The 14117-nt window shown below is 51.0% G+C and overlaps 1 protein-coding gene across 1 annotated transcript in view; it reads left to right on the top strand.

The window, feature by feature from the left end:
• Positions 1-14117, top strand: part of TG (thyroglobulin) — a 221975-nt gene that overhangs the window by 75427 nt on the left and 132431 nt on the right. Inside the window, exon 22 of the mRNA XM_075316012.1 lies at positions 3753-3923. Within this exon, the coding sequence (XP_075172127.1) occupies positions 3753-3923 (171 nt within the window). The remainder of the gene's footprint in view (positions 1-3752; positions 3924-14117) is intronic.

The following is a 14117-nucleotide window of genomic DNA, read 5'->3' as shown; positions in this document are numbered from 1 at the left end:
CAGTGATCTCTACACAATGTTACTGGGAGTACCACCAGTGATCTCTACACAATGTCACTGGGAGTACCATCAGTGATCCCGGCACAATGTTACTGGGAGTACCACCAGTGATCTCTACACAATGTCACTGGGAGTAGCATCAGTGATCCTGGCACAATGTTACTGGGAGTACCATCAGTGATCCCGGCACAATGTTACTGGGAGTACTATCAGTAATCCCTGCACAATGTCACTGGGAGTACCATCAGTGATCCCTGCACAATGTCACTGGGAGTACCATCAGTGATCCCTACACAATGTCACTGGGAGTACTATCAGTAATCCCTGCACAATGTCACTGGGAGTACTATCAGTAATCCCTACACAATGTCACTGGAAGTACCATCAGTGATCCCTGCACAATGTCACTGGGAGTACTATCAGTAATCCCTGCACAATGTCACTGGGAGTACTATCAGTAATCCCTACACAATGTCACTGGGAGTACTATCAGTAATCCCTACATAATGTCACTGGAAGTACTATCAGTAATCCCTACATAATGTCACTGGGAGTACTATCAGTAATCCCTACATAATGTCACTGGAAGTACCATCAGTGATCCCTGCACAATGTCACTGGAAGTACCATCAGTGATCCCTGCACAATGTCACTGGGAGTACTATCAGTAATCCCTACACAATGTCACTGGGAGTACTATCAGTAATCCCTGCACAATGTCACTGGGAGTACCATCAGTGATCCCTACACAATGTCATTGGGAGTACTATCAGTAATCCCTACATAATGTCACTGGGAGTACTATCAGTAATCCCTACACAATGTCACTGGGAGTACAATCAGTAATCCCTACACAATGTCACTGGGAGTACTATCAGTAATCCCTGCACAATGTCACTGGGAGTACTATCAGTAATCCCTACACAATGTCACTGGGAGTACTATCAGTAATCCCTACATAATGTCTCTGGAAGTACCATCAGTGATCCCTGCACAATGTCACTGGGAGTACTATCAGTAATCCCTGCACAATGTCACTGGGAGTACCATCAGTGATCCCTGCACAATGTCACTGGGAGTACCATCAGTGATCCCTACACAATGTCACTGGGAGTACTATCAGTAATCCCTACATAATGTCACTGGAAGTACCATCAGTGATCCCTGCACAATGTCACTGGGAGTACTATCAGTAATCCCTACACAATGTCACTGGGAGTACTATCAGTAATCCCTGCACAATGTCACTAGGAGTACCATTAGTGATCCCTACACAATGTCATTGGGAGTACTATCAGTAATCCCTACATAATGTCACTGGGAGTACCATCAGTAATCCCTACACAATGTCACTGGGAGTACCATCAGTGATCCCTGCACAATGTCACTGGGAGTACCATCAGTGATCCCTGCACAATGTCACTGGGAGTACCATCAGTGATCCCTGCACAATGTCACTGGGAGTACCATCAGTGATCCCTGCACAATGTCACTGGGAGTACCATCAGTGATCCCTGCACAATGTCACTGGGAGTACCATCAGTGATCCCTGCACAATGTTACTGCGAGTACCATCAGTGATCCCTACACAATGTCACTGGGAGTACCGTCAGTGATCCCGGCACAATGTTACTGGGAGTACCACCAGTGATCTCTACACAATGTCACTGGGAGTAGCATCAGTGATCCTGGCACAATGTCACTGGGAGTACCATCAGTGATCCCTACACAATGTTACTGGGAGTACTATCAGTAATCCCTGCACAATGTCACTGGGAGTACCATCAGTGATCCCTGCACAATGTCACTGGGAGTACCATCAGTGATCCCTACACAATGTCACTGGGAGTACTATCAGTAATCCCTGCACAATGTCACTGGGAGTACTATCAGTAATCCCTACACAATGTCACTGGAAGTACCATCAGTGATCCCTGCACAATGTCACTGGGAGTACTATCAGTAATCCCTGCACAATGTCACTGGGAGTACTATCAGTAATCCCTACACAATGTCACTGGGAGTACTATCAGTAATCCCTACATAATGTCACTGGAAGTACTATCAGTAATCCCTACATAATGTCACTGGGAGTACTATCAGTAATCCCTACATAATGTCACTGGAAGTACCATCAGTGATCCCTGCACAATGTCACTGGAAGTACCATCAGTGATCCCTGCACAATGTCACTGGGAGTACTATCAGTAATCCCTACACAATGTCACTGGGAGTACTATCAGTAATCCCTGCACAATGTCACTGGGAGTACCATCAGTGATCCCTACACAATGTCATTGGGAGTACTATCAGTAATCCCTACATAATGTCACTGGGAGTACTATCAGTAATCCCTACACAATGTCACTGGGAGTACAATCAGTAATCCCTACACAATGTCACTGGGAGTACTATCAGTAATCCCTGCACAATGTCACTGGGAGTACTATCAGTAATCCCTACACAATGTCACTGGGAGTACTATCAGTAATCCCTACATAATGTCTCTGGAAGTACCATCAGTGATCCCTGCACAATGTCACTGGGAGTACTATCAGTAATCCCTGCACAATGTCACTGGGAGTACCATCAGTGATCCCTGCACAATGTCACTGGGAGTACCATCAGTGATCCCTACACAATGTCACTGGGAGTACTATCAGTAATCCCTACATAATGTCACTGGAAGTACCATCAGTGATCCCTGCACAATGTCACTGGGAGTACTATCAGTAATCCCTACACAATGTCACTGGGAGTACTATCAGTAATCCCTGCACAATGTCACTAGGAGTACCATTAGTGATCCCTACACAATGTCATTGGGAGTACTATCAGTAATCCCTACATAATGTCACTGGGAGTACCATCAGTAATCCCTACACAATGTCACTGGGAGTACCATCAGTGATCCCTGCACAATGTCACTGGGAGTACCATCAGTGATCCCTGCACAATGTCACTGGGAGTACCATCAGTGATCCCTGCACAATGTCACTGGGAGTACCATCAGTGATCCCTGCACAATGTCACTGGGAGTACCATCAGTGATCCCTGCACAATGTCACTGGGAGTACCATCAGTGATCCCTGCACAATGTTACTGCGAGTACCATCAGTGATCCCTACACAATGTCACTGGGAGTACCGTCAGTGATCCCTCCACAATGTCACTGGGAGTACAATCAGTGATCCCTGCACATTATCACTGGGAGTACCGTCAGTGATCCCTGCACAATGCCACTGGGAGTATCATCAGTGATCCCTCCACAATGTTACTGCGAGTACCATCAGTGATCCCTGCACAATGTCACTGGGAGTACCATCAGTGATCCCTGCACAATGTCACTGGGAGTACCATCAGTGATCCCTCCACAATGTCACTGGGAGTACTATCAGTGATCCCTGCACATTGTCACTTGGAGTATCATCAGTGATCCCTCCACAATGTTACTGCGAGTACAATCAGTGATCCCTGCACAATGTCCAGATCTGATGGGCATGAGTCAGATCCCAGCGATCACACATCAATGACCTATCTTGCAGATGTTCATTTTCCCTGCAGCACCCCCACAGGGGAAAGGAAGAATTACAGGGTTACCATTGAAATCAATGGGCAGTGGATTAAATGCAAGAGTGTGCCTGCTCCTCTGGGGTGATGAGCTATTCACAGCTGCTCTCTGCACTGGATAACAAGTGATGCTCCAGGACTGGAGACGCCATATTACATTATCTTGTATGTATATGTATTAGGTGGGAGCAGATGCCAGAGAAATGAGCAAGGTTTACAATGTGACGGCCAAGGAGCGTTCTCCCCATCCCAACAGGACGCCGCAACAAAAAAGTATTTCTGTGTTGAAAACTCGGGGGAAAAACTGATGTGGACAGAAAGTGACACCGAACTCACGGATGATCGGTGCCTATGTGAGTAACTGCAATAATGAGACTTTTACTCCAGAGCTGCACTCACTATTCTGCTGGTGCAGTCACTGTGTACATACATTACATTACTTATCCTGTACTGATCCTGAGTTGCATCCTGTATTATACTCCAGAGCTGCACTCACTATTCTGCTGGTGCAGTCACTATGTACATATATTACATTACTTATCCTGTGCTGATCCTGAGTTACATCCAATATTATACTCCAGAGCTGCACTCACTATTCTGCTGGTACATTCACTGTGTACATACATTACATTACTGATCCTGTACTGATCCTGAGTTACATCCTGTATTATACTAAAGAGCTGCACTCACTATTCTGCTGGTGCAGTCACTGTGTACATACATTACATTACTTATCCTGTACTGATCCTGAGTTACATCCTGTATTATACTCCAGAGCTGCACTCACTATTCTGCTGGTGCAGTCACTGTGTACATACATTACATTACTTATCCTGTGCTGATCCTGAGTTACATCCTGTATTATACTCCAGAGCTGCACTCACTATTCTGCTGGTACATTCACTGTGTACATACATTACATTACTGATCCTGTACTGATCCTGAGTTACATCCTGTATTATACTAAAGAGCTGCACTCACTATTCTGCTGGTGCAATCACTGTGTACATACATTACATTACTGATCCTGAGTTACATCCAGTATTATACTCCAGAGCTGCACTCACTATTCTGCTGGTGCAGTCACTGTGTACATACATTACATTACTGATTCTGTACTGATCCTGAGTTACCTCCTGTATTATACTCCAGAGCTGCACTCACTATTCTGCTGGTGCAGTCACTGTGTACATACATTACATTACTGATTCTGTACTGATCCTGAGTTACCTCCTGTATTATACTCCAGAGCTGCACTCACTATTCTGCTGGTGCAGTCATTGTGTACATACATTACATTACTTATCCTGTGCTGATCTTGAGTTACATCCTGTATTATACTCCAGAGCTGCACTCACTATTCTTTAAGAGGCATTTAAGTACTAGAAAATGCATGACCGATGCTTGGAATGTTTTCTGCTACGCTGGTTGCCAGATGAATCAGTGGAGCTCAACAGCATAACATTACTAATTGTTTAGGTCAGGGGTGGGGAGTTAATTTTCCCAAGGGGCCACATGAAAGACCATGACGGGTGTGGTGGTTGAACCAATAGGTTAAAATTAATTCTGGTCAATATTAATATTAACATGTTAATTTATAATTATTATTTTATAATAATATTCATTGTTTCGCTTAATATTGAGCAGAATTAACTATGCTGACATCCCCTTGTATACAGTATGAGGCCCCACATAGCCCCCTATATACAGTAAAAGCCTCCACATAGCCCCATATATACAGTGTGAGCCCGCATATAGCCTCCTATATACAGTATGAGCTCCCACATAGCCTCCTATATTCACAATGAGCCTCCTCATAGCCTCCTATACAGAGTCTGAGCCCCCACACAGCCTCTTATATACAGTATGAGCCCCCACACAGTCACTTATATGTAGTATGAGCCCCCACACAGCCTCTTATATACAGTATGAGCCCCCACACAGTCACTTATATGTAGTATGAGTCCCCACATAGCCTCCTATATACAGCAGGAGCCCCACATAGCTCCCTATATTCATAATAAGCCTCTCATAGCCTCCTATATACATTATGAGCCCCCATATAGCCTCCTATATACATTATAAGCCCCCATATAGCCTCCTATATACATTACTAGCCACCACATAGCATCTTATATACAGCATGAGCCCCCACATAGCCTCCTATATACAGTATGAGCTGCCACATAGCCTCCTATATACAGCAGGAGCCCCACATAGCTCCCTATATTCATAATAAGCCTCTCATAGCCTCCTATATACATTATGAGCCCCCATATAGCCTCCTATATACATTATAAGCCCCCATATAGCCTCCTATATACATTACTAGCCACCACATAGCATCTTATATACAGCATGAGCCCCCACATAGCCTCCTATATACAGTATGAGCTCCCACATAGCCTCCTATATACAGCATGAGCCCCCACATAGCCTCTTATATACAGCATGAGCCCCCACATAGCCATCTATATACAGCATGAGCCCCCACATAGCATCTTATATACATCATGAGCCCCCACATAGCCTCCTATAGACAGTATGAGCCCCCACATAGCCTCCTATATACAGCATGAGCCCCCACATATCCTCCTATATACAGCATGAGCCCCCACATAGCCATCTATATACAGCATGAGCCCCCACATAGCATCTTATATACATCATGAGCCCCCACATAGCCTCCTATACACAGCATGAGCCCCCCACATAGCCTCCTATAGACAGTATGAGCCCCCACATAGTCTCCTATATACAGTGTGAGCACCCACATAGCCTCCTATATAGAGTATGAGCTCCCACATAGCCTCCTATACACAGCATGAGCCCCCACATAGCCTCCTATACACAGCATGAGCCCCCACATAGCCTCCTATATACAGTATGAGCCCCCACATAGCATCATATATACATCATGAGCCCCCACATAGCCTCCTATACACAGTATGAGGCCCCACATAGCATCTTATATACAGTATGAGCCCCCACATAGCATCTTATATACAGTTTGAACCCCCACATAGCATCTTATATACAGTTTGAACCCCCACAATGCCCCCACAATAAAAAAATAACACCACATACTCATGCTCCACCATATTTTGTTTCGCAGGATATATATATTAAGGCAATTAAAGGGATATTCCCATCCAAGATCCTATCCCAATATGTAGTAGGTGTAATAATAATAATAATAATAATAATAATATTAGCAAATACCTCCAATTAGAAATGTAGTATAGTTCTTCTGATTCACTATGTTGATTCCCTCAGGTTTAGGGCATTGCAGGACCTTAGGTATCCATGGTTACAACCACGCATTCAGTATAGTCACAGCAGTAAGTTAGTTAGTTCCTCAGGGTTGTAACCATGGATACCTAAGGTCCTTTATTGCCCTGCACATGAAGTAAGAGACATGGTTATATCAGGAGAACTATACTACATTTCTAAATGGAGGCATTTGCTAATGTGACGCCCTGGGCAAGCCAGGGGTCACAGGTCACAACACCACCACACACCCCACATTCCCTGCAGGAACACCAAGGTCAGAACACAAATCCTTTTTGCCCTCCTCCAGGGGCTGATGTCCACACCAGGGGGTGGGCCAGGCGGTTGGCTCCACCCACCGAGGAGTTCACAGCCCTGGAGGCGGGAAAACCGGGCAGATTAGAGATAGAGTTTAGAGTTTGAAGTTTGAAGTCAAACTAGGGAAGTGAAGGAGCTAGTGACAGGAGTGGAAGTGAGAGAAGAAAAGTGACAGTTTGAAAGCCTGAAGTTGGTGGCCGTCTGCAGGAGAGGCTAATCGGAGGTTGCCGAAAGGACCGTGGACGGGTGGTGGCCCGGCGGTACCGGAGCGGTATGCAAAGAGAAGCCAGCACCAGTGGAAGGGGCCTTTCGGATCCCGGCAAGGCTAGGAGTCGCCATAATTTGCCAAATCCGTCAGTGAAGGGGACCTCCGGGTCTCCCAGCAGCAAAGTCCCGATTGAAGGCAACAGTCCGACCGTGAAGGGGAGACACCGCCACCGCCAAGGCACCAGTTTCCCAGGGCCAGCGCCTGTGGGCAAGAGAGGGGCTCCTCCGGCTCATATCCAAGCTGGGGAGCGGGTTACCGGTGGGAATCCATCGCTACCAAAGAACAGTACTTAGGTGCAGGGAAGTGACCGTCACCGCTAACTGCAGGGAACATCATCACCGTGGCCGTCCGAGAGACCCGTCCAACCAGCCGTTTGTTTACCGTGAACTGTGTCATCATCCTTGGGCTGAGTGAGTACCTCCGTGCCGTGCGGCACAGCGCTGCCCCTGCGTCTCTGCACCTCCACAGGCCCCATAACCCGCCTGTCCACCATCCTGACCTCCCCATCATCAGGCCCCGGGACTACCAAAAGCCCTACCCACGGAGGGGCAAACCAACATCTAGCTGCTCCATACCACCACTCCCGGGATCCCCAGACAGAGCAGCGGTGGTGTCCACACAATCACCACAACCGTGGGTGGCGTCACGGACATTAATCAAATCCCCCACCAACAAATCAAACCCCCTTTCACTCACGGGCGAGGAGCGCCGCTCGAGTCCCTGGGATCCGGCCCATCGCTCGAGAAACCGAGCAGCAGCAGTAGCCGCAGAGCAGCGGCGGCCGGACCCGAGCAGTGGGAGAGCGCAGCGTTGACACCCTCCTCCCCGCCCGCGACAACTTGGCGTCACGAACAGGATCTTACCGCTCTGCCGTCTGGTAGAGGTGCGCCTTGTTACCGCCGGAGGTGTCCGGCCAGAAAATTTCAGAAGCCGCCATCTTTGGCGCGAAAAGTTCCCGCTCGAGCGTCTTCTCGAGTAATAGAGGCGCGAAGGCCAAAACCCCGCCCCGATAGAGGAGGAGCCGGAAAGAGGCTAAGGGGGACGCGGATGGAGAAATGGCGGCGTCCTCGAATTGGAGCGCGGGAATACCCGCCGCCGGAGCACCCAAGCTCTGGGGAAAAAGAGGGGGAGTAGCCTTTGGTGACTGCGGCCCGGGTGAGCTCCCCGCCGGGACCGCTGAGTGGCCGGAGCGGGAACTGGGTCGGTTCTGCTTGAAGGTGAGGGCGCAGAGCCTGCAGCAGCTGATGGATTGGAAAGCGGAGATGCGCAGAATGGTTGCCGTAGTAGGGGCCCGTGAGCAAGGGGCCGCTGCGGCCGTGCCACGTCGCGATCAGTCCACCCAAACCCCAGAACCGGCCCTGATTGAGTGGGAGACGGACATCAGCACTGCGGCCGGGGGTCCGGGGAGAATGCCGTTGATGGAAGAAGAGGTCCCAAGTATGCTGCCTCCGCCGCCGTTCCCAACGGCTGTCAGTGGTTCGGGGTTGAACTGCCAATGGAGGGAAAACCCCATGTACCGCTCGGTCCCTGAGTGGGCCGACCCCCTGCGGTGGTAGCCGCCTCAAGTTCAGCGGAGACCCGCTGCAGCAGTCCCCGTTGGAACCACCAGTTTGAAAAGTTTTAAAGTTTGCAAAAGATGAAAAATGAAAATGTGTGATAACCGAAAAGTCACCTGATTAACCTGTGATTTGGAAAACCGGCCGTTGCCGGCACCGTTGTCCCCGTGGGGACCGCTTGAAAAGTTTGGCATAGGAACTCCTATGGACAAGCCCGTGAACTTGCAGGGCAACCACAAAAACGTTAGTGGCTTGTAAATGTGTTTTTGTTGCAACTGCCACCGTACCGCCTCCGGAGAGGCAGATTGGAGGGAGGACCCGCAGTAGAGCAGGCTGGGGCCCAGCCACCACCGGAACCGGTGGCTACCCTCTGGCGGGGAAGGACAGATCCCGCTCGGGTAACTTGGTTCAGGACTGGGGTCAAGGGGTGCTGCCTGTTTCTTAGGGGCAGCATCAGGGCCAGGTTACTTGGGTGGGAGAGACCGGCAGCCGCAACCGTTTGTTACCGTAACGTTTAAGCAAAGTGCCTCCCGTTGTGGGATGATTTTAATATACCTGTATATGTGTTACCGTTTTTATCTTTCAGAAAAAAAAAAAGGAAAATAAAACCGGTGTTGGACGGGCAGCCCGAGGACGGTCTGCGTTTTGCTAAGGGGGAATGTGACGCCCTGGGCAAGCCAGGGGTCACAGCTCACAACACCACCACACACCTGTTAGGGCCAGATGGACGGGAAGACCCGGGAGGTGGATCCACTGGGCCGAACTCCCCGATGAGGGAAAGGAGTCCGGTAGCCGGAGCACTTTAGGTAGCAGGACAGTCCGTGTACTGGAACACAATGGAGAAGTCCCTGGGACCACGAGGTCACTGATGGTGGTCCGGGTGACGGAGCTCAGGTTCGGAAGCCGTGATGATGTCTGGCGGGGTCCGGAACCGTTGGAGCGAGATGACAGGTCACCGCAGGGAACCGAGATGGTACGGACTGTCAGGATGGCAGATGGGCAGCGTTCGGGGTTCGAGATACAGCAGGACCGGATGGCGATGCAGGATCGGCTCTAGAAGACAGAGAGGTAAGTATCTCACAGAACACAAGGAGACCTGACTCCTAGCTTGGGAAAACACGAAGAACAGGCCCCGCTCCCTTGGACATTAACCCCCTTTATACCCTGTACCTGTATGCATCATTTCCTGTCAGTGGACACTGGCCCTTTAAGAAAGGGTCAGTGACCGCGCACGCGCCCTAACGCGCATGAGCGCGGCCCGGGTGCCAGAAGCCAGGGCAGGAAGCTGAGAGGAGGACGCAGCAGAGCCGACCAGGGACTGGGAAGCCGACGGGCGCCGGGAGCGGGGACCAGGAGGCTTGGGAAGCGCGAGCACTGGAGGCTGGAGAGCGGGGAGCGTGGCAGGTGAGCCGGGGAGCGGAGCAGAGGACCCGGGGAGCGGAGCAGAGGACCCGGGGAGCGGAGCGGAGGACCCGGGGAGCGTGACAGTACCCCCCCCCCACGCCCCCCTCCCCGCAACCGGGACAGGAAGGCACGGATCAGAGGAGTGCCCACGTTCTCCCTGGGCTCCCAGGACCTATCCTCAGGACCATACCCTTCCCAGTCCACCAGGAAGAACTGTCGACCTCGTACGGTCTTCATGGCCACGATATCCCTTACCGCATAGATGTCGTCCTCAGCAATAGGAGGAGGAGCCGGACTGGCGGCAGCGGAGAAGGGACCAAGGACAACCGGCTTGAGCAGAGACACGTGGAAGGAGTTGGGTATCCTCATCGTGGCCGGGAGCTGTAGTTTGTAGGAGACCTCATTGATCTTGCCGAGGATTTTAAACGGTCCGATGTAGCGAGGTCCCAGCTTGTAGGAGGGTATCTTCAGTCGGATGTATTTGGAAGCAAGCCAGACGAGATCTCCCGGAGAGAAACACGGAGGATCCAGACGTCTCTTGTCCGCGTGTCTCTTCATCCGCAGGGATGCACGTGCAAGGGAGGCCTTAACTGAGTCCCAAATGGTTGTAAAGTCACGGAGTACTGCATCAGCAGCAGGGATGTCCGAGGAAGAGGATACAGGCAATGGGACAGACGGCTGAAGTCCGTAGACGACATGAAAGGGAGAACTGGAGGAGGACTCACTGACGTGATGATTATGGGAGAATTCAGCCCAAGGAAGAAGCGTGGACCAATCGTCATGATGGGCGTTGACGTAGTGACGTAAGAAAGAGGTCAATATCTGATTGACCCGTTCCACTTGGCCGTTCGACTGAGGATGGTAGGCCGAAGAAAAGTCCAGAGTCACTCCCAGATGTTTACAGAGAGCCCTCCAGAAGCGGGAGGTGAACTGAGTTCCTCTGTCGGACACTATGTGTGATGGAAAGCCATGCAAGCGGAAGATGTGATGTATATAGGCGTCCGCGAGTTCCTGGGCAGAGGGTAGTCCAGCCATAGGAACGAAATGGGCCATTTTAGAGAACCGATCCACCACGACCCATATGACTGTGTGTCCGGAGGACAATGGCAAGTCCGTAATAAAGTCCATCGCTATGTGTTGCCAGGGAACTGAGGGTATGGGCAGAGGCAGAAGACGGCCATATGGCAGGTGTTTGGGAGACTTGTTCCTGGCACAGGAGGAGCAGGCAGAGACAAAAGAGGCGACGTCCGTGCGAAGAGATGGCCACCAGTAATGACGTGCAATCGCACTCCATGTTCTCTTCTGACCTGCATGACCGGCTGTTTTCGAGGCATGGCCCCAGTGTAACACTCTTTGCCTGTCAGTCTCAGAGACATAGGTCTTCCCAGGCGGTATCTGGGCCAGAGTGACAGGAGCCACCGGAATGATCTTACTAGGGCAGATGATGGGTTGGGATGTCTCTTCCTCCTGCTCCATGGGCATGAAAGACCTAGACAAGGCATCAGCGCATACATTCTTGTTCGCGGGTCGGAAATGGAGCTGGAAGTCGAACCGGGCAAAGAACAAGGACCACCTGGCTTGCCGTGGGTTCAGTCGCTGAGCCGTCCGCAGGTATTCCAGGTTTTTGTGGTCCGTGTAAATAATGACGGGGTACACTGCTCCTTCCAGAAGATAGCGCCATTCCTCCAGAGCCAGTTTGACTGCCAACAGCTCTCGGTCACCGATGGTGTAGTTGCGTTCAGGCGCTGAGAAGCTCTTGGAGAAAAAAACGCAAGTCACCATCTTTCCGGAGGAGGACTTCTGCATGAGCACTGCTCCGGCTCCCGAGGAGGAGGCATCCACCTCCAAGGTGAACTGGCGGTTTAACTCTGGACGATGGAGTACAGGAGAGTAGGCAAAGGCTCGCTTTAGAGAGCCAAACGCGGCGTCGGCCGCAGATGACCAGTCCTTTGGATTAGCCCCCTTCTTGGTCAAGGCGGAAAGAGGAGCAGTCAGAGCCGAGAAGTGAGGAATAAACTGGCGGTAATAGTTGGCAAATCCCAGAAAGCGTTGGATTGCCTTCAGTCCAGAAGGAGGAGGCCAGTTGAGAACGGAAGAGACCTTCTTTGGATCCATCTGCAGTCCGGTATCGGTGATGAGGTAACCCAGGAAGGGGAGAGAAGACTGTTCGAAGACGCACTTCTCGTACTTGGCGTACAGACGATTCTCTCTCAGTCTTTGTAGAACCAGTTGCACGTTCTCTCGGTGGGTCTGGAGGTCCGGAGAGAAGACAAGGATGTCATCCAGATATACCACCACACAAACATAGAGAAGGTCCCGGAACACATCGTTCACTAATTCTTGGAAGACTGCTGGTGCGTTACACAGGCCGAAGGGCATCACGCAGTATTCATAGTGCCCATCGCGAGTGTTGAACGCGGTCTTCCATTCATCCCCTGAGCGGATACGGACCAGGTTGTAGGCACCCCGAAGGTCCAACTTGGTGAACACACGAGCTCCTCTGAGCCGATCAAACAATTCGGGGATGAGCGGCAGGGGGTACTTGTTTTTTACGGTGATTAGGTTCAATCCCCGGTAGTCTATACATGGGCGTAGGTCGCCCTCTTTCTTCTTTACGAAGAAGAAGCCTGCTCCAGCAGGAGAGGAGGATCTCCGAATGAATCCCTTAGCCAGGCTCTCTGTGATGTACGTAGACATGGCCCTTGTTTCGGCTGGAGACAGTGGATATATCCGTCCTCGAGGTGGTGTAGTTCCCGGAAGCAGATCAATGGCACAATCGTAAGGACGATGTGGCGGAAGTACTTCGGACTCCTTATCAAAGACGTCCACGAAGGACCAATAGGCTGAGGGCAGTCCCGGTAGGGACTCGGGAACCGGAGATCGCCGGATAGGTTGTATGGTCTTCAGACAGTTCTCATGGCAAGAAGACCCCCATCGAGTGATATCGCCAGTGCCCCAGCTGACTGAAGGCTCGTGTGTCCGCAACCAAGGAAGGCCCAGCAGGATTTGATGTGACATATGTGGGAGGACGTAGAGAGCAATGTTCTCGGTGTGCAGAGCACCGATACGCAGTTCAAGCGGCTTGGTGATCCAGGAGATGGTGTCAGAGAGGGGTCTCCCATCCACAGAGGCAATCACAAGAGGCTTGGCGAGTGGAGTAACAGGCACCTGGTATTTGTCCACCGTGGCCTGCTGGATGAAATTGCCTGCTGCCCCAGAATCGAGGTACGCCTCAGCCGTAAACCGCGTCTCTCCCGTTGTCACTTGCACAGTCCATGTAACTGGGTCTGAGAGAGTCCCAGCACCTAGGGTGGCCTCTCCTACCAACCCTAGGCTTTGGAGTTTCCCGGCCTCTCTGGACAGGAGCGTAGCAGGTGTGTGCCCTCTCCGCAGTAGAAGCAGAGACCCTTGGCGAGCCGCTCTGCTCGGCGTTGTTCTGACTGTCGCACACGGTCGATCTGCATGGGCTCATGGATGGAGACACCAGAGGCCGTTGACTGGAGTACGGCGGGCTTCTGTGGAGGAGAGGAATGCCTTACCGGACGTCTCTCACGGGACACCTCTTTGGACCGCTCCTGAAAGCGTATGTCCACTCGAGTCGCTAGGGTAATCAGGGCGTCCAGGGTGGACGGTACGTCACGTCCAGCCAGCTCATCTTTGATTCGACCCGAGAGTCCTTCCCAGAAGGCGGCGGTTAGGGCCTCGTTATTCCACCCGAGTTCTGAAGCCAA

This window comes from Anomaloglossus baeobatrachus, chromosome 6 (assembly GCF_048569485.1).
Source record: "Anomaloglossus baeobatrachus isolate aAnoBae1 chromosome 6, aAnoBae1.hap1, whole genome shotgun sequence".
Lineage (NCBI taxonomy): Eukaryota > Metazoa > Chordata > Amphibia > Anura > Aromobatidae > Anomaloglossus > Anomaloglossus baeobatrachus.
Note: the sequence above shows the minus strand (reverse complement) of the source record. Positions and strands in the feature narration are given on the sequence as shown.